The sequence below is a fragment of the Amblyomma maculatum genome, chromosome 1, assembly GCF_055883805.1.
Source record: "Amblyomma maculatum isolate TAMU_Amacu chromosome 1, ASM5588380v1, whole genome shotgun sequence".
Lineage (NCBI taxonomy): Eukaryota > Metazoa > Arthropoda > Arachnida > Ixodida > Ixodidae > Amblyomma > Amblyomma maculatum.
The window spans coordinates 311,656,295-311,677,063 of NC_139344.1; the positions used below are offsets into that span (position 1 = coordinate 311,656,295).

At 46.4% G+C, this 20,769-nt stretch overlaps 1 protein-coding gene across 1 annotated transcript in view; it reads right to left on the minus strand.

The window, feature by feature from the left end:
* The window catches only part of OSCP1 (Organic solute carrier partner 1), an 89,099-nt gene that overhangs the window by 17,494 nt on the left and 50,836 nt on the right, over window positions 1–20,769 (minus strand). The window contains exons 2-6 of the mRNA XM_084587084.1: window positions 12,786–12,940; window positions 11,945–12,082; window positions 11,291–11,371; window positions 11,149–11,234; window positions 10,995–11,093 (exon numbers count right to left, since the gene is read on the minus strand). Of these exons, the coding sequence (XP_084443210.1) occupies window positions 10,995–11,093; window positions 11,149–11,234; window positions 11,291–11,371; window positions 11,945–12,082; window positions 12,786–12,940 (559 nt within the window). The remainder of the gene's footprint in view (window positions 1–10,994; window positions 11,094–11,148; window positions 11,235–11,290; window positions 11,372–11,944; window positions 12,083–12,785; window positions 12,941–20,769) is intronic.

Below are 20,769 nucleotides of genomic sequence, written 5' to 3' on the forward strand. Positions count from 1 at the left end.
GAAGCCGCATTGCATGCACTTGCAGGTGATAGCAAAATATTAAGTGCTACCTAAATATCACGAATGGTGGTATCGACAAGAACGTTTCATTGCTGGTGAACAATGCTTATATTTATTTATTTTATTTATTTAGTGCATACTGCAGGCCGTGAGGCCCAAGCAGGAGTGGATTACAAACAAGTTATTACGAGTGAGCAATAATACCAAGATGCGAACAGAACAAAGCACAAACAGCGGTAAATGAAAAAGATAATGGCACAGCATAACCAAAGCTAAACATGGTCATAAATCAGGTCAAGAGACTGTAGGCAGGTAGCTGGCAAGTTATTCCAATCACTGATGGTCTGCGGAAAGAAAGAGTGTTGAAATAACCTAGTCTTAGCAAAGTACGGGGTAAGAGAAAGGGGGTGAGAGTGTCGGGTTTGTCTGGTGTTCGATACTAGCAGGTACGGTGAAGAATCTATTCCAAGTTTATGGTTAAACAATAAGTATAAAAATTTCAGTCGAGGGAATTTTCGCCGGGATTGAAGGGTAGGTATTGAATTCGATTGCATCAGTGTAGAGACAGAGATTGTTCGACAGTACTGCGAAAACATGAAACGGACGGCTTTCCTTTGGATCCGCTCTAGAGCGTTTATGTTGGTGACAGTATACGGGTCCCATACAATACAGGCATACTCTAATTTAGTCCTTATAAAAGTTTCGTATGCTAATCTTTTAACTTTGAGAGGGGCATCCTTTAGCTTATGGCGCAACAAGCAAAGTTTTCGAAATGCAGACGAGCAAGTGTTAGAGATATGAGTGTTCCAGTTTAAGTTGCTTGTTAATGTCACACCAAGATATTTAAATTCGTTAACTTCAGCTATTAGACCTGAATCCAAAGAAAAAGAGTATTTTAACGGATTATGTTTTCTTGTAACACGTAGTAACACCGTCTTTTCCGAGTTTAGTTTCATTCCCCATTTACAACACCATGTGAATATGTTGTTAAGGGTCATGTTTAGTGCTACCTGGTCGTCAACTGACCGGATCTCATTAAAAATAATGCAGTCATCAGCATACATGCGGATCTGCACAGGCTCATTAACTATATTGACAATATCATTGCAATATATCAAAAACAGCAGCGGCCCAAGAACACTGCCCTGAGGGATACCAGATGTAACCGGAAGAGCACAAGAACTATCTCCGTTAATTGTAACATACTGTTTGCGTTGCAATAAATACATAGAAACCCAGGCAACTAGGAAATCGGGCAATCCTATCATTTGAAGTTTCTCTATTAGTTTGTTATGCGGTACTAGGTCGAACGCCTTGCTGTAATCCAAAAAAATTAAGTCTACCTGGCCGGTCCTATCCACGACGGAAGCAAGAAAGTGAAATAAAGTGACTAACTGTGTGACCGTAGAAAACCCTTTCCTGAAGCCATGCTGGTGTTCCGACAAAATGTTATTATCTTGGAGAAATTTAGAAATGAGGTCGGCTACGATATGCTCCATGAATTTACAAGAAGAGCATAATATAGATATGGGTCGGTAGTTAGATAATAAAAGTGGGTCCCCCTTCTTCAGGACGGGCACCACACGCGCAGTCTTCCAGTCTTCAGGTATGGATGCAGTTCTAATAGAAGCTCGAAATATCAAAACGAGAAACTTGCTAGCAGTCTTGAATTGCGTGGAGTTTCGTACATCTACTGAAGCACCAAAGCACAAGAGGCTAACAAAAAATGCCGATTGTATTTAATTTTGCAATGTGCAGGACGTCACAGCTAACCTCGACTTCCGACAGATTTGCGTGAAATATTATTTCAGTCGGCGCCATTCTAACTTGATTTTTTAATGCTTGTATCAAAACCATCTTGCCATGTTGTCGCGAACAATTCTTTTATTTATAGAATCGTTCATTACGTTTTCTGTGATTGTGCTGATTGCGAAGAATAATTTTAATGGAGTGAGCATAACTTTTTGCGGTTTAATACATGCTTGCTATAATTATACTCATTCGTTTTGGCGCAGTACGCGTGGTGTTTGTACCGTAACCAAAGCTGAGATGAAAACGCTTTCTAGCTCCAAACTGCTGCTAGAGCACGTGAGACAGCACGCTTCTTTTTTTTTTTTTTTTCTTTTTTTTTTTTTCCCGTACGGACGCGGAGTACACGACTTCCACCGCTGCAGAGAGGGCAGCCGCCCTCCGTATTTTTTTTTTTCTTGCAGGAGAAAAAAAAAAAAGCGCTCTGACGTAGAGTCGCGTGGGAGCGGCGAAGCCCCGCCCGAGCAGGTTTGACGGCGTCCGGCGGCCCTTTATGTTTGAACATCGCGCCGTTCCATCCGTCGTGCGGTGTCCCCCGCCGGTGCCGCCGCGACGGAGAGGAGCACCGGCTGTGAGAATGAGGCCGGCCCCCATATCACCTTAATTTCTTTGTATGGTTGCTTCGTCAGTTTCAGTACCGGCTGTGCCGCAGTTTAGATTCTGCCCCCACAAAGCTACGAACGGCAAATTTAGAATCAGAGAAGATTGTATCCGCGTCGCTGCTCTAGTGCCACAGCTGCCTGTTCCGCTCTTTCCGAAGATTTTGTCACTACCGACCCTGATGCCCGCTCGTGCACGTCCACCACCGCTTGTGAGCGAGACTGCTTTGTATGCTAGCCTAATTATTGTCTCGGCTTTGCCTTTCACAGCGGCATCTAGCTTTAGGCATGGCAGTGCATACACCATCTGTGGCATTATCGCTACTTGTGTGATAGTAGCTATCTTAACAAGTGCACGTGTACGTTTGCAATACTCGGCGTCTGTATATATACTTGTCATGTCGCAATAAAGAGAGGCTTGTTCCCTGAGGCCTGGTCGAAGTGTCGTCCATCGAACTCCACACCATCCTGCTCAGGACCTGCACTATCCTACAAAGGTTTTTTTTTTTTTTTTTGTAAGCTCCTTTCCTACGGTTGGAGATTCTTCCGATTAGCCTAATTGACATATTAAGTAATGTTTTCATCTTTTGTAGGGTTTATTTGTTTTTCTTGTTAGCAATTGTAGATACAGTCCTAGGATCGTTATTGACTGCACCTCCTTGATTGTAAGTCCCCCCACGCACAAGTTAAGCTGGGTTGGGGGCGCTTGGCTCCTGGAACCGGGACCCCTGGGTTTGGGTCGGATGACCAGTAGCTCTGATTTTGGATGTGAGCATGTTAGTCCTGAATGACCTGCGAGCTCTGCGATATTGCCTACCGCGCGTTGTCATTCCCATTGGTGGTCCAGAGTGAGATGTCATCTGCGTAGAATGTATGTCTCAGCCCAGGAATGGCTTCCAGTCTTTGGTGGAAGCTTTATGAGGGAGAGATTGAAGAGGAACGGTGATAGTACCCTGCGGTGTCCCTCTGCCCGAAAACGCATTGACTCTATCTTAATTGTCGCGGCCCTATGGCTGAGAAATGAGGGAATGTATCGGAAGGTTTTTTCTCCCGGGTTAATGTGTGAGAGGTTCTCGAGAATGGCTTCGTGTGCAACGTTATCGAATGTCTTGGCATAGCCCTAGCACTGCTTTGGTGCCTTTCCCAGTGTCTATGACATCTGTTTTGAGCTGGGACATCCCTATTGAAAAAGCCGCATGAGGAATGAATGAGAAATGTGTGATAGTTGATTTATGTGTATGATCTGAACGATATATGTACGTTAAGGATGATATTTTTGTACGATCTCATACAAAGGTCGAATGATTTCTGTTCGAGATCATATAACTTGTCTGATATCGTCAGTCATACAACATCGTATACGTCACACGCCTCATTCAGCTCTCATACAATTGAACGTCCATCTCATTCGGGATCATTCAGTTGGTGTATGAGGTCACAAGAATGGAGTGGCATCCCATCATTGACAATCAGTCGCCGTGACTTTCTTATCACATTATACGAAATTTTTTTGTAGACAACATGAACAAGGTGTAACAGTGCTTGAGAAATAAGGATACCTTGATGGGCATAATAAAGGTTGTAAAATATATCACGAAGAGAAATGAGTAATGTAAATAACTTAATGGATTGCTGCACAGCTTTGGACTTACATATTTAGTGAACGCAATCAATACAGAACGTTAGTATAAAAGAACACTGCACAATATATAGTTATTGTACTAAAAGGAACCACACACTCGATGCAATAAAATTAGGACAATTTACTAAAGGAATCATGCAGTGCAAATAGAAGTGAACATTTTTTAGCCCTGCCAAACCATGCCAATAAAAAATGCTTTCACATGCGTTCATACGGAGTTAAACCGCGGCTAAAAGAAAAACGCCAGAGCCTAAGCGGGTTTGTTTCCGCGGAGTTTCGCCGGCCGAGTGGTGAATGTATGTTTATGTGTCCATGCTTGTGTATGCGTGTGGACGCGTTGGCAGTGGAACGACATTCAAACCGGGTGCCGAGAAGAATGGAACCTACTTCCGCCGCCGTTTCTGCAAGGAACCATATGTCCGCCGCGCCTGCCGAATACGAAGGAGGTACGATAACGGAAGACCTGAAAAGGGGGGGCATGATGCATGCGAGACGCCGAACGAAATAGTCGTCCATACGGTTGTCTGTAGAATTTTTTTCTTTCCTGTAGCCAATTAAACGAGTTGTCAACTTTCACCGTTTTGTTCTGTCGCCAATACCCCAACGCATAGACGACAACGAAAAAAAATAAATAAATAAACTTGTGTTTTTTTACTGCCATGTGGTACCAAATCTCATTTTCTGCGGATTATAGCATCAATCAATCCAATAGCACCATCAGCGAACTCAAAATTGTAAAGTGCCCGATGTGAGCTGTGCGCTGCGCCGCAATGCCGCTCTGGCTAAAGAAAGTGTATATTTGTCAGCTGAAAACAAATTATTCCAAGTAAATTACATCGAGTTAGAAGGAGATATATTGGACTATAAACAGAGTAATATTTTTTAGGTGGAGACCCAGTGCGTACATCCTGCAACCAATGTTTCTGCAAATGGCTGTCGAGCATGTTCTATTTTGTTTTGCAAACAGAAATACAGATCATGATCACAATTCATTGTTATTTAAAGTACAGCATCTTGAAAATTATTGAACATGATTTATTCAACCACAATACGAGCACTGCTTTTGAAATCAATCCGAGAAGTAAAGCCATTGTGAGGTATTAAAGTAAACAAAATTTAGTGACGAAATTTTTCATTCCTGCATTGAAGTTGAAGTTGAATTTGAAAGTTGATTTCTGAATAAAAAAACGACGTACAAGAATATACAGCGAGAGGTCCCATGGTACAAGACTGCAGGTGGGACCTCCCATGGTAATAGATTTCGATAGGCAACATAAAGAATAATATTATTATTGTAAGAAAATTTATGAAGCAACACTGAAAATAAATAATGAAATACACAGTAAAGTGCATCGCTGACAGATTTAGTTATAAAAACAGAATACAGGAAAAAGTACAAAAACACTTACGAATTCCGCGACACAAAAGATAAAGAAATCACAAATTAAGAAGAAATTTTTTTAATTTCAACTTGAACAAAGAAAGTTTATTAGTTTGCTTAATGTCGAAATGCAAAGAATTCCAAAATGATACGGACGATAATTGAAGGTCTTGTTTCCCGTAGTTAGTGCTGACCTTAGGTAGTAAAAAATTATTACGTAGAGCGAACCGTGTAACGCTGTTGTTTTTGATCATGCCGGGAGGAAAAATGCTAAATGGGAACTGATGGTGAAGAATCTTCAAGAATAGAATACCGATATTATAAAGATAAAGAGCCGAGAGGGGTAGAACATTTAAATTCCTGAACAAAATGTGCGACGGTGACAATCGAGGGGAGGAGGTTATGATGCGTATGGCGTACTTTTGCAGTTTTATTAATGGCCAAAGATGAACATGATAGACGTTACCCCAGGATGAAATGCCGTAGTTTAAGTGGCTGTGGACGAAAGCGTAGTAAAGTGATAGTAACGTGCGGATTGGGAAAAAGGATCGGGCTTTGATTAGTGCGCGTAACCCAAATGAAATTTTCTTGCAAGTTTCCGCTATAGGATAATGGAATTTTAGGTGAGGGTCAATAACAACACCTAGAAACGAAATTCGGTCTTGCGACGCGATGGCAGTGGAACTGAAGTATAGCAGTGGTGAGACGGGCTTCTGAGGGGGATGGAAAATCTGAATGCGTCTTAATAGCATTCACAGTTAATATGGCACCAATGCTCAAGAGAATTAATGTCATTTTGAAGGTTAGATATGAGCTGGTAAATGTCATGGTGCGATGTTATCATAATAGAGTCATCTCTATTACAATGCCTAAAACAGGATGGTAAATCGTTAATATAGAGTAGAAACAATACAGGGCCTAGAATAGAACCCTGTGGAACACCAATGTTAGTGAGAGCTTTATTAGATGCATGGTTATTAATACAGACTATGTGCTCTCGGTCACGAAGAATGCTCTTCAAACGCATTAGTGGAGGTCCTGGTATGCCGTACGACTCAAGTTTCTGAAACAAGATGGAGTGATCGATGGAATCAAATGCTTTGCTAAAATCAATGAAAACTGCGCCTGAAAACTTTCCTTTACCGATAGCAAGCCTGATATAATATATGAGAGAAGATATAGCAGTATCTGTAGATAGTCCGCGTCGAAAACCGTGTTGAGCATCAGTCAATATGTTGTATTTTTCAATATATCCTGACAGCCTTATTGCAAATAATTTTTCTAAAATTTTGTCAAAAAAAAGGAAGAATGGTAATTGGTCGATAATTATTTGGCATAGATATTATTTGGCATAAGCTGGAGCATGAAGGAACATGTGAATATGTAGGAAAATATATAAATTCTGTAATGTGATCAATGTAAGTGTTAAACAATTCTAATCCCTGCATTTGCACCAAGCCTAATATTTCAACACGCGCTTCAAGGTGCATGTTTTTTTTCTCGAGAAATATTCGGCAGATTACGAATTTTTATACCCATTACCACGAACTTTATATATATATATATATATATATGGGAGATCTGATACAGTCCTGTGGTGAGATAGTCCGTACACCTTGGATGTTTGAGACGGAATGACCCAACTGCAACGATGTAAAAGCAGCTGGAATAATTAAACTCTAGCACAAATTCAGTTGTCAGTGAGAACGCACACACAAAACGAAACTGATTATAGCACTATCATGTGTCAATCAGGAAGTAACCTTTCCATTGCCGAGAAGGAAGACGTTACTTCAAGGGAAGTTGATCGGACAAATGGCCGTGTTCATAGTAAAATTTTGTTTTCGAACGCTGTTGCATTGGCACTTCGCGCCGCGTCGTCCGTTTACCTGGGGCAAGGACCAAATGCGCTGTGCGTGCTTTCTACACATATGACGTGCAAAATGAAGCAGAGGAAGACTCTCGAGGTTTTAGTTTTTTTGCCATTCCCATGGTGCCCCCCCCCCCCCCCAAAAAAAAAAAAAAGAAAAAAAAAAAACAGAAAACGGCAGTTACTCGCGCATGCTGCGAGCATGACAAGTGTATATATGGCGCACAACACATATATCGTCATGGTTAAACAATAAACTTGTTCATCATTCCAACCACGCTACGGGAGGTGGAAAAGGAATAAAGAAATACTAGTGAGAAGTGGAAAGCGAAAGGGGAGAAAAAGATCAGCGTGATTGTCAACGCACGGAACTATATGGGTTCAGACAAGTTTGTTGCGTTGCCAGAAAGTATAACATTGCTGAGAACAGGGCGAAATGTTCTGGTCACAACAAAATTGAAAATGTTATCCTTTCAGGCTGCTGCAGGATGTGTGCATGCCTTTTGTTAGCTGCGCGGCCGGCCATAGCAGTTCTTTGAAAGAGCTAGGTGGGGAGGGGAGAGACAGTAGGGATGGGCTCATATGCGCGCGGCGCGCCCAGGAGAGAGGCATCTCTATGCAGGGCTTTAGTATGGTACCGGGGGCCAGGGCTCGCCCGCTCCCTCACTCTCTCCTGTCCCTTTGTAGCTCTCAGGCTGCCGTCGCTTCAGGGGCCTAGGGTAAACGCAGAAAGAAGGGATGTGTCATCCGCAAGGTCCAGTCGAAGAAGCCAACAGTGGCAAAAAAGGAAAAAAAAAAAAAAAGACGTTGGAGGGTGGATGGGAAGGTTTTTTTCTTCTTTTTTTTTTTAGATCAAGCGCACCTTACAAGACCTGCGACCGCTTCTTATGCATTTCTTTAATTTCTTCCTTCGTTAGTTCCTGCGTATAATTTGGTTCTTTTGCGCCTATACATGTTACATGTGCTCCGGTTTGTGCTTGCCAAATAGTTGGTTCATTGCAAGGGGGAAGAGCGCAACAAAAGGGGAGACAGCGGAGCAAGGAGTACAACAACGGCGGACAGAGAGAGTATATCCTTGCAGCGTGCCTTTTTCCCATACAAGGTTCTGTATAATCTCCTACCAAATGTTCTATTTTCGTATCCTGCTCGAAATAACTGCGCAAAGCATGACTTTCAAGGACTAGGAACATTTTGTCAGGGTTACACGCAAGGAAGTGCGTGGACTTATTTTGGTTGCTGAAATACGGACAACAACATTTGCGCTGAAAATTGAGCAGCCATGCATAACAGGTGTTATGCACCAAAGCGCGACTGAACGCTCAAGGCAGCTATTTGCGCAAATTGTCTTGAGTGCGCGGCACGCCGCAATCAATTAGTAACAACATACGACGCGCCCGGCTTTGGAGAGCGTTTCTTCTGCTCGCAGGAACCAATGCTTGCTCGTGCAGTTTTCGCATTTTTAAGAGTGTATACAGGGCAGTTTTTTTGTTTGGTTTGCGGAGTTTAACGTTCCAAAGTAACTCAGGCTATGAGAGACGCCGTAGTGGAGGACGCCGGAAATTTCGATCACCTGGGGTTCTTTAACGTGCACTGACATCGCACAACCTTGGGAACAGTAGTCGAGCGCCGTAACCACTGCGCCACTCCGGCGGGGTTTTTTGTTTTCACGTGTACACACATTGTATTGAAAACTGTCCGTGCGGTCTTTGCAAACCGATTTTACAGTGGAGAGGACATTATGTGCGTGATACCGCCTGATGATTAGGCTATAATTTAGCCATAATGAATTCCCATTTTAATGGGAAAATTACATTGAACTGAAAGCCGTGAACAGCACCAGTGAGCCCCGTTTTAAAATTTTCTCAATCGACACCTGGATTTCCTCTCCTCCCTCCGAGCAAGCGTCTTCTTGACTCCCCCACAAGCACGCGTCTTCACGCGCTGTGCCGTACCTGTTTTGCCATCGCGGGCAGCTGCTGTTCAGAGGAAGAAGAAAATAACAAAACAAGCAAAAAGGCACACACGCCGCGTGTGCACTGCACCCATGTCACTGCAAAGTAAACAACGCGCATTGACTGCTGGTGTGAGGCGACGATCGGTCACGGAGCGCACTTTCGGGCGAATTTAGACAGGGCCTCAGGTCCGCCTGTTTGGCAATTACAGCTCTTTGTGCCGTGCAGTATGCATGAAGTGCACATAATAGCCATCACAGAAATGTTGAAACCGAAGCGGAGTCTAAAATGAAATGAAATTCTGTTATAACCTATTCAGCATCCTATGTGAATACGAAAACATCATTTGGGAGGAGAAAATACCGAACTGTCCTTTAATGAACAATATCCATAAATATGCGGTTGAATAGTTACAGTAATGGAGTGTTTTGTCAGAATTCTTTATAGCCGTGGCTGCAATAAATATTACTCATATCGCTCTGAGTTTTAGGCTCTGGCATTGGCAACCCCATCCAAAAAACCGACTAGCGGTGACATGTTGTTTACAGCTATTGATGAAAACGCAGGCCATCATCCCATTATTGCAGACATATTTGCTTCTTTTTGTACCTCTGTTTCTTACAAGCAAAACTTAATTTTGTTCCCTATTCCTAGGGACTCTGGACCTCTTGCGACACCCACTGTTCAGTCGCTTTCAGTCACGGTACAGAAAGGGGAAAATGTGCATGCATTTATAGGACAGCAGCAAATAACATGCCACTGCTGCTCGGTTCCCTGGATGTGAAATTGTCAATGGGGATATCTGAGATGCCGAGCAATTGCCGTGATATTTATAGCAACCACTGCAGTTTAAAAAAAGGTAACGCTGCACCACTGTAACTGCTGCATGCACCTCATAATGGGCCTTAATTTTATTGCCTATTCATATAAGATGCTGAGCCTCTTCCTACTGGCTTTGTTCAGTTACCGCCTTTCATTGCTTCACTTCCTATCAGCCCACTACTTTTATGTCGCTCTGAGTGTGATCATTTCATTGCATTGTCCAAATCTTTTTATCGCTTGTGAATGATTTCTCCTAAACATGCATGCTTTTTTTTTTCCCTTTTAAATGCACATCTGGAGTGGTTTTCACGTAGAAATGGATCGATTGAGTTGAATCACTTGTACCCTGTATCCAGAAGATATGTGTTCTGTGTTTGGAAGTGGAATTAACGAAGAGGATAATCACTGGAAGCCTACCTAAAAGACTTGGCACAAAGAAATCAGACTGAGTGTCTGACTTCTTCTCAGTTATCCCACATCACTTGCTAGGTGATGTGGCTATAGATGGAGCACCTCAGTGAAATTTTGTGGTTGAGGCCACGAGAGACACCGTGGTTGAGTGTTCTGGAAGTTTCTGCCACCGCAAAGCCTTGCTTTTTGCCTCCATCGAAAAACGGCCGGGATTCGATCCCGCGTCCTTGGACACAGTATAATTGGAGTGCCTTAATCACTGCACCACAACGGCGGGGCTCACTGAAATGGGTTACGCTGAATGGTATTTGGCCGAATCTTGTACGGTAATGCGTAGTTAGGTAAAGAACGATTCCTTGGCTTTGCCAATGTCAATCCCCAAATTCTGGCAAAGATGGGCGGCTGAGCTGGGCGGGTTTGGTTCTCGCTTAACCAAATATCATCGCGGTCCCTTGTAGTCTAGCGTGCATTTAAACTTGATTAGGTATATATTTGGCCGGATACTTGCATATTGGTGCCAAGGGCGGGACGAGTGTCAGCGGGCTCGCCGCTGTCGCCGGTCGCAAAGCTCGTCTCGGAAAGTAGCAGCCCGCCCGGCGCCCATTCCCTGCAGCCAAGAAGGCCGGCTAGCAGCCTTTCTTTACGCGGGTCAGCGTACGCACCTTATGGCTCCCGGCAGCCGCGGGCCCGCGACCACAGCCAGCTGGCCACTGGGTCGCTGGGCTCCGCTGCGAAGCAGCACCGACACCTGCACCAAGGGAGGAGGATGCACACGATGCCGCCGAGGGCCGTAAATCTACATACCCGGACACGCAGGTCTTGAAAGAAGCGCAGCAGAGCGTAGCGCGCCCGCTGCAGACTAGCCACGTCCTGGGCCCCCAGGTGCTGCGCCAAATAACACGCGATGCATTTCTCGAGATATATTGCATTACAACGTTGCTTAATTGTCAAAACCTGCCGTGCACAGAACATGCCGCTGGCTTTCCGACAGAGCGACTCACGCGCGATGCCGCAGAGTTGGAGAGACATTGTTTTTGTTATGCATATTTCGTAATTACATCACATGTAAGTTTCGCGGTTCTGGTACATAGTGAGCAGATAGATGTATAATGGCAGGGGAGAAGAAAAAATCACATTGTCAGTTATTGGCCTGCAGTTGACCTAAGCGATACACGGCAGCGTTTGTAAAATTTCACGCGGCACTCACAGTTCTCAGTGCTTTTATTAGGCGACAGCACCTGCTGATGTCCCGTGTAAAGGCCACATCCGTGGATATAGAGTGAATAGACAACTCTATTCAATTATTGTTAAAAATGATTATCGGGCTCTCTATGTTGGCATTCGTCCGAAGTGAATGTTTCGGCGAAAAAGTTGCAATACTCCCCGCCAGGCAGTTGAAGCATCCCTACTGAATAACCTGTTCTTTGATCGCGGCTGTTTTCCGCCCTGCGACGATACCTTGCGCACGGCATGTGCCACATGCGATGCGCCGGGGCCGGCCGCCTCCAGGTGCTTGAGCGTGAGCGGCATCAGATCACGGGGGCTGGCGCAGGCCCACAGCTGGTACTTGACCACCATGCTCATCAGGTCGTAGAGCTGCCGACGCAAAAGTGGGGGCTGACATTACCGTGGGAAGAGTAACAAATTAGTCTCTCGGAGGGGTCACGTTCAAGAGGCCTGAAAAAATGGCACATCATGGCGCTCCGAGGCACTTGGGCGGATATACGCATCTCGTTAACAATAAAAAACCCGGCCAACGAGTGATCGAAATTACCATAAAATACGCACTTTTAGTCATTTAGGGAGCCCCGCATGTAAAGAGGAATGAATTCACAAATGCGGAGAGTTGGGGAAGATGTTTCACCAAATGCACCGCCCTTGAACGAATGACACTTTGAGCGCTCACATTTTGTAACGATGACAGTGGCGATGGATGTCCCAGCACTCTGAGGCAGTTAATTTGTTTTCGCATGAATGCGACAAGTTTTGTCACAGATACAGTTACTTTATTCAAGCTAATATTTAGAGGACGCCGTTGGGATAACCAATCGTGAAAAGGGCTGGCACCGATGCTCGCTCGGTGTCGCCCTAGGGAAGAGACCGCGGTGCCGTTATGCGTGATCTAGTATCTAGTATTCTATTTTTATGCCATTAATGCATTCTGTCCGGCATTGAATTATCGAGAATCAGAAGAACCTGCAGCAGGAACACTTTCCCTAAAAAAGCTCCTTCGACCGCGAACAAGCGCGACGATTTAGATGGAACGGTCGCTGCTAGTCACGTAGTCATGCGAACTCACCTTGTCCATGCTGGCGGGACTGAGCCGCATGACGGAGGCATGCGTCAACTTCTCGAACAAAGAACGCAGCGCCCGAGCCGAGTAAAGAGGCTGCGGCCGGAACAACTCGTCCACAAGCCGGCCACCAAACATGGCGGCCACGATGTCGGACATCACTGCAGCGTGCGCAAAGCTCGCTTTGTATGTGGCCGCATGCTGCAACAGGCCCATTCACACTTGCAGTCGCGAAGGGCGTGCGACCGGCTGTCGCATGCGATCATCTCGACCAATGTTCACACCATACTCGCTTTACTGAATTGGTCTAGTTCGAGACTTGTCGCTTTTGGCTGCCTACGAACAACGAGAAGCCGGATGTAAAACTAACTTCCGTTTACCTCAGCTGAGCCGCTGATTGGTTACCGGCTTGTGACCAACAGTTGCAGCAAGGCTGTATAATCGAGCACTGGTCGATCGCCTTGCTATTGTCGCGACCACGGCGACTATTTGCGACTTTCGCTTTTCGACCAAAACTGTCACCCAAATCCTGCGCAAGTGTGAATGGCCTTTTAGATAGGAAAGCTAAGACACAGATGGAGACAGCTGTGTTGCCTTCTCCATCTGATATCCCGTGGTGGTATATTGCCGAATTATGAACAATATTTCTTGATACTCAATCTTCCCTCCCCTGCCGCCGTGCTTGCATAGGAGGGGTCCGGTAAAATGGCCTACGTTGATACGCCTCCGGAAATCTCTCTATAGCTAACAATGCGGGCGGCATCGCTGAATTCGCCGAAGTATAGAAATTATCCTGAGCGAAGCAGGATTAACGGGTACAAAAAAATCAGCCTTCATTCATGAGTGAGTCTTGCAAACTGGAGCCAGAGTGCAGCCACTTTTGCTCTTGCAAAGCCGGGAAGGGGGACGTTGTTCACGCTACGATCAGAGTTTTGGAACAGGCGATATGGTATACATTCGTCAGAGATCCCACAGAACGTATAAACCAGCATACACGATTCAGCGATCCCAGTTTCGGCTGGAGCACCCGCCTTTTTACCAGCACCTAGAGGCGAGTCGCTTCGGCCAAAGCATGCAGAAGAGGCACTGTTCGCCAGCACGCGCCACACTGGCAGCCAGCAAACATTTATGCTACACCAAGTTGGCTGGGCCACCGTGCCCGATTGGACAAGAGTGCTGACAAATTTCAGACTGAAGGCTTTTGTTTGCGCCATCTGAGTAGTTTTGATTAAAAAAAAAAACAAAAAAACTCAGGAGATAACGCATTTAACATGCACGTTGAAAGGACGTACCAGCGGGTGTCGCGTGGTTAGCTTTTTCAAGCAAACAGAACGGATTGAACAAACTGATGCATAAGCGGATGGATAGGTTGACAAAAGGAGAGCGTTACAATTAAAAAAGGAGCCGGTAGACATATGCGATATACAGATATAGATGAGGCCTCAAGTTTACTAAATAAATATCGCACCTATGATATATTTAATAACTATATGCTGCAGGAGGTTTTTGAGGTAGGGGATAAGCGCAATGAGCTGTCTTGTGCTGTGAATAAATAATACCAAGTGTGGCCTTTGTGAGACAAAGCGCGGTGCAATGCATACAGGACGACGTGATGAAATGTCGATGAGGTAGCGGGCCAAGCACGAGCGCCCGCTTCGTCGTCTTCGTGCCAAAATGTAACGGCTAAATATATAGCAGAAACTCGGACGCTATAGACTGGAGAAAAATACAAACAAACACATTCCCTAATCTTCAAATTTTAAATAAGATAAGCCCAACAAAATACACGAGTTACTGTCCTTGGTGCGGTGCAAGCGCCACACTCTATCACATCTCTTGGGAATGCCAGGACAAACCTGACCCAACGTTAATAGTGCCATGCCCGACACACGAGCAGTGGGAGGCGGCCCTGACCAGCGACAACCTGGACCAGCAAGCCTGGATTATCCAGCTAGTCCGCAAGTCAGCTGCTGCCAGCGGAGCCCTGGACTAGGGGCACCGACCACCCAGCTCCTGCGAATTTTTACTGATTATTATGCTCATTAAAAGTTTTCTCTCTCTCTCTCTCTTACAGATTTGCATACGAATCTACAATCGGAACGACGAAGAAGAGGAAGATGTTTTGAAAGCGGGGGCGCGCGGCAGAGAATCGACGCCATGTTGGCATACCGATAGCCGGGGGACAGCCAGGAATTAAACGCATTCAGAGGCGTCCTGGTGCCTGCCCTTCTACAATTTTTTGTGCCGAAATCTGGGGAGGTAATGTGATCTCCTCCAACGATCTTTCCTGGAGTTTGCAAGAGGAACGCCATGACCCTCCAGGAAGGTACGAGGAGCTTCACCATCGAACTCCACTGGAGAGAGACGACGAGGGTTTCAACGCGATACAATGGACCGCATCAAAAGGAAGAGAATCATTCAACGAGCTTTTATGACCCGGCTGTGCAATGAAGCAAGATAACTTCTGAAATCGAACGATGGAACTATTCTTTAGTTGAAGGTTTTTCAGGGCCGACTGAAAACCTGCAACGACGGCTTACGTTTGCTCAATGAGCAGATAGAGGTTAAAAAAAAAAGCATTTTGGTAGATGTCTTATCTGCGCTAGAGTATGAGAAAACTGCCTCAAGAACAATGATGCTCCTTTGCACCAAATCAAGGCCCTTCAGTCGTCTGCTCCTGCTGACGATCAGACGTTAGTTTATGAAAGCAGCAGTTGAGTTCTTTGCAGCATCAGCATCGTCCGCATAAGCACCTTCACCGGAGCATTTCTCCGAATCACCTTTCGACTTTACCGCCGATTCTATCATGGAGCTTAAAGAGACGCAAGATGAAAGTTCTAACGCGGTCACATCGATGCCTGATTTCCTTTTCCCGAGCCAGTTTAAAAGGTATCGGCGGAGCCACAGTACACCGAGACATCGCGTAGTCATTGATAAGAGTCATGGTTTCAACTGGGCCCAGAGCGATGCCAGCAATCGCGATGGATGTCATACTTTGGGACATACCATTGGAAGAAGTGTATTGCAATCAGGAACCGATCCAGATCTCCCAGAGTAAATAAATGATCGAACCAGTCACACACTTTGAAGGTCGGGCCGAGGAGTCTTTGTAGTTTATCGGCAATATTGTTTTCGGACCGTCAACGAAAGAAGACTGCGAACGAGCGCAATATGTTTATCCTGTGCCTGAAAAGGTACCCACGGAGCTATCATCCAAAGGAATCGTCTTTATCGGTTTGGAGAAGTACGAGATTGCAAGGCAGATCTTATGGGATGTGCCAAGGATGACCTCACCCAAGGCCCCCAGAAGCCGTCAACAGAGAACGATGGATGTGCATTCAGAAACTGAGAAAGACAGGAAAGACAGCGAACAGCAGATGTGCTCAGCCTCCTTCGAAGAGATCAGTAGTGAAAGTTGTGTAAAGAATATGGGAGGGTAAGACGCCGCCACAGTGGTTCCAGCTGACACGCCAACCTCTGTAGACCCTACGAAAGAATGAACTGCAAAGTGAAGAGCTTGTTTCCAGTGTTAATACACAAACGGAAAAACTGAATCATGCAATGCTGCAAGCACTGAGCAGTGCGTAAGGTCGATGAAGAAAGAGAACAAACCATTGGACAGCCTGGAAAAGTCGCGGCCACTCTTTCACAAGCACTGAAAGTGATGCCAGTACGCAGGAAAAGAACACGGTGGACAACTGTGTGTGTGTGTGTGTGTGTGTGTGTGTGTGTGTGTGTGTGTGTGTGTGTGTGTGTGTGTGTGTGTGTGTGTGTGTGTGTGTGTGTGTGTGTGTGTGTGTGTGTGTGTGTGTGTGTGTGTGTGTGTGTGTGTGTGTGTGTGTGTGTGTGTGTGTGTGTGTGTGTGTGCATCTAGAACTTCGAGCTGCGCTTTGAACTTATAGCGTTGAGATCGCAGTTTTACGCATGTGAACAAGATCAATGCCGATTAAGCTTACAGTGAAGTACGACGAAGCCACAAGACCTTCATGTCGGGTAGCAAGGCTCTAGCTGACAGCCAAGTCCTGCCCCCTGTCCGTGGTGCGCCAGCTGTTCGACCTTGGATATATCGAGCCCTACAAGACGGTCACCAATAAGGTTGAGAGCGAGCCTTAAGAAGTGAACCTCAGGCCTAGCAGAAACTACATGAAACAATCAGTGTCACTCTTCCAGGAAACGCGGAGCAGCTGAGTGCGCCTTCAGCGAAACTGAAGCAGATGATTGCTGAGAACTTCCGGTCTACAACTCCAATCACAGCATCTTGGACGGCATTCATTACTCACAGGTCATTATCATAGCCGGTGCCACAGGCTACGAGATAACCACAGTACTTACTAGGCTCCTACATGCACTATAGGATTGATGTTGAGCGATGTATTTGTGAAGAACATGTGTGTGAGTGGAGAGAAACTGAGAAAAGACGAAGAAGGAAAACCACGTTTGGAAAAAGGAAAAAGAGGGGAACGTGGAGGTTGGCTCGAGGAGCGCGAAGCACGAGGAGAAGAGAACAGGCGAGCAGGAGCCGATGGGGTGTCCACGGAGCTCGAAGCGGTGCGTGTTCTGCCAGGCCCGGGGATCCAGATCTGGGGCCTACCTGCCGCATCCTGTCCTAATCCTCCTGCTGTCCCAGGTGAACGGACCTGGGAGTACTACCACTGCAGCTCATTGTCGCTGCTGTAACGGCAGTCCATCATCGGCACGGGCGTTCGCCGCCGTGCTGGACCACATCGGGGAGACCGGACTCATCGGCCGTGGTACGGCAACCCGAGGCCTCGTGCCTCCACTGGACCCCGTCCGGTAGCCTGCCCTTTCGCTAGGCCTGCCGAGGCCCTATGTCAGCGACCCTACAAAGCTTGACCAACCGGAGCGTCCACACCGACTTTCCTACCTACCCAACGAACTGGTGACTCTTGACAATTTTATGTGTAGTCTTTGTCTTACTTGCTCGTCATACTCTCGTCCCGTCCATGTGTGTAGATAAAATTATTCGTTGCTAAACTGGTCGGCCTGGCCATGTATTTCGATTGGCATCCTTGAATAAGCCACGGTACAAGGCGGCCCGTAGATTCCAAAGAAAGAACCTCACAATTTTGGCGTCCACGGCAGGACTAGGCCGGCCAAGCAGCATTTTCCCGCGACTAGAGATCGGAGAAAAATGAGTGCAAGAGTTTCTCGCGGTAGGGGAATTTTTAGGTTTGCAGGGAGTTGAGTTGCGCGAATGGGTTGAGGAAGAATTGCAAAAGGCAAGGGAAGACAGAGCTTCAGAACGCGGAGAGCTGCAGAACGCGAAAGCTGCAGAACGCGAAAGCTGCAGAACGCGAAAGCTGCAGAACATGAAAGAGCGAAGCAGCGCTTGGAGCAAGAAATCCAGAATCTGAAAGCCAGAATTTGCAGCTGCAAGTACGACTTGCCGAATTGGGAGAAAACGTTCCCAGTGTTGGAAGTGCTGAGTACGGTACCGTACCGGCTTCGGCTTTCCGTCCTCATGGATTGATTCCACTGTTTAATGAGGAAAGGGACGATTTGGACGCGTATTTGAAGCGTTTTGAACACGTCGCCATTGGCCAGGGCTGGCCGAAAGAGAAATGGGTCACAGCTTTGAGCCTGTGCCTCGGCGGAGAAGCTCTCAGTTTTTGGATGACTCTCTCCTGAGGAGTAAGTGAATTACGAGGTAGCGAAACGCGTTACTTCGGAGATTCCGTTTCACGGCTGAGGGCTATAGAGAAATGTTTCGTGGAAGCAAGCCGCAAGATGGCGAGACAGCTTCCCAGTACGCCACGAGGCTGTTAAGTTTTTTTCGACCGCTGGGTTGAGATGCGAAGACAAGGTCGCACGTTTGAAGTGGTTCGGGACATGATAGTCGCTGAACAGTTTTTAAACAGCTGCCACAATCGCTCAGTTCTCTTCTTGCGAGAACATGATTGCAAAACAGTGGATGAGATTGCTGAGGTCGCCGATCACTTTCTTCAGGCTCAGCGACAAAATAACCTCGCGGCTTTTAAAGATAGCTGAGCAGAATTCAGCGAAACCGGAGGACGCAGCCCCAAACCCAGAGACTCGAATTCGATGCTTCATCTGTGAAAAGATCGGACATAGGTTGGCGGATTGCCGTACAAAACCGAAGCCCCCATCATCATCATCATCATCATCATCATCATCAGCCTGACTATACCCACTGCAGGGCGAAGGCCTCTCCCATATTTCTCCACTTAACCCGGTTCTGTGCTAGCTGCATCCATTTGACCCTTAACTTCTTTACCTCATCCGCCCACCTAACTTTCTGCCGCCCCCTGCTACGCTTTCCTTCCCTTGTAATCTAGTTTGTTACCCTAAGCGACCATCGGTTATCCTCTTTTCACACTACATATCCTGCCCATGCCCATTTCCTCTTAATTTCCACTAGAACGTCGGTAGCCTGAGTTGTTTCCCTGACCCACTCTGCACGCTTCCTATCTCTTAATGTTACCCCTACCATTTTTCGTTCCATAGCGCTCTGGGTTGTCCTCAACTTAAGTAGAACTCTCTTGGTTAGCCTCCACGTTTCAGCCCCATAGGTGAGTACAGGTAAGACGCAACTGTCGTATACTTTCCTCTTGAGCGATACCGCTAAACTGCTAGTCATAATCTGCGAGTGCTTGCCAAATGCGCTCCATCCCAATCTTATTCTTCTTGTTATTTCCTTTTCATGGTCCGGATCTGCGGATACTACCTGTCCTAAGTAGACATATTCGCCTACTACTTGCAGTACTTCGCTACCTAATGTAAACTGCTGTTCCTTCCCGAGGCTGTTGAACATTACCTTAGTCTTCTGCATATTGATTTTCAAGCCTACCTTTCTACTTTTCCTATCTAGCTCACCAATCATTATTTGCAGTTCATCCCCAGAGTTGCTTAGCAAGGCAATGTCATCAGCAAATCGCAGATTACTGAGGTATTCTCCATCTGGGGATTCTGTGGCCAAGTGTTTCATGCACTAAGTTTTGATTGTGCTCTCTTCTAGTGCCCGTTGTCGCGTGCTCTTCCTGCAAGCTTGGTGACGCGGCCATTATATCACCGATGCGTTATTGATATCGGATCTACCGCCTACCGACGTTTCACCTCCGAGGATTCACAGCGACACCTGTTCCTGTGGCTCCGGGTGGCAACACCGCACTCACCTACTTAAAGGCTGCCGAAATTAACGGATGCGGGATTCTGCGGCCAAGTGTTTCATGCACTAAGTTTTGATTGTGCTCTCTTCTAGTGCCCGTTGTCGCGTGCTCTTCCTGCAAGCTTGGTGACGCGGCCATTATATCACCGATGCGTTATTGATATCGGATCTACCGCCTACCGACGTTTCACCGCCGATGATTCACAGCGACACCTGTTCCTGTGGCTCCGGGTGGCAACACCGCACTCACCTACTTAAAGGCTGCCGAAATTAACGGATGCGGGATTCTGCGGCCAAGTGTTTCATGCACTAAGTTTTGATTGTGCTCTCTTCTAGTGCCCGTTGTCGCGTGCTCTTCCTGAAAGCTTGGTGACGCGGCCATTATATCACCGATGCGTTATTGATATCGGATCTACCGCCTACCGACGTTTCACCTCCGAGGATTCACAGCGACACCTGTTCCTGTGGCTCCGGGTGGCAACACCGCACTCACCTACTTAAAGGCTGCCGAAATTAACGGATGCGGGATTCTGCGGCCAAGTGTTTCATGCACTAAGTTTTGATTGTGCTCTCTTCTAGTGCCCGTTGTCGCGTGCTCTTCCTGCAAGCTTGGTGACGCGGCCATTATATCACCGATGCGTTATTGATATCGGATCTACCGCCTACCGACGTTTCACCGCCGAGGATTCACAGCGACACCTGTTCCTGTGGCTCCGGGTGGCAACACCGCACTCACCTACTTAAAGGCTGCCGAAATTAACGGATGCGGGATTCTGCGGCCAAGTGTTTCATGCACTAAGTTTTGATTGTGCTCTCTTCTAGTGCCCGTTGTCGCGTGCTCTT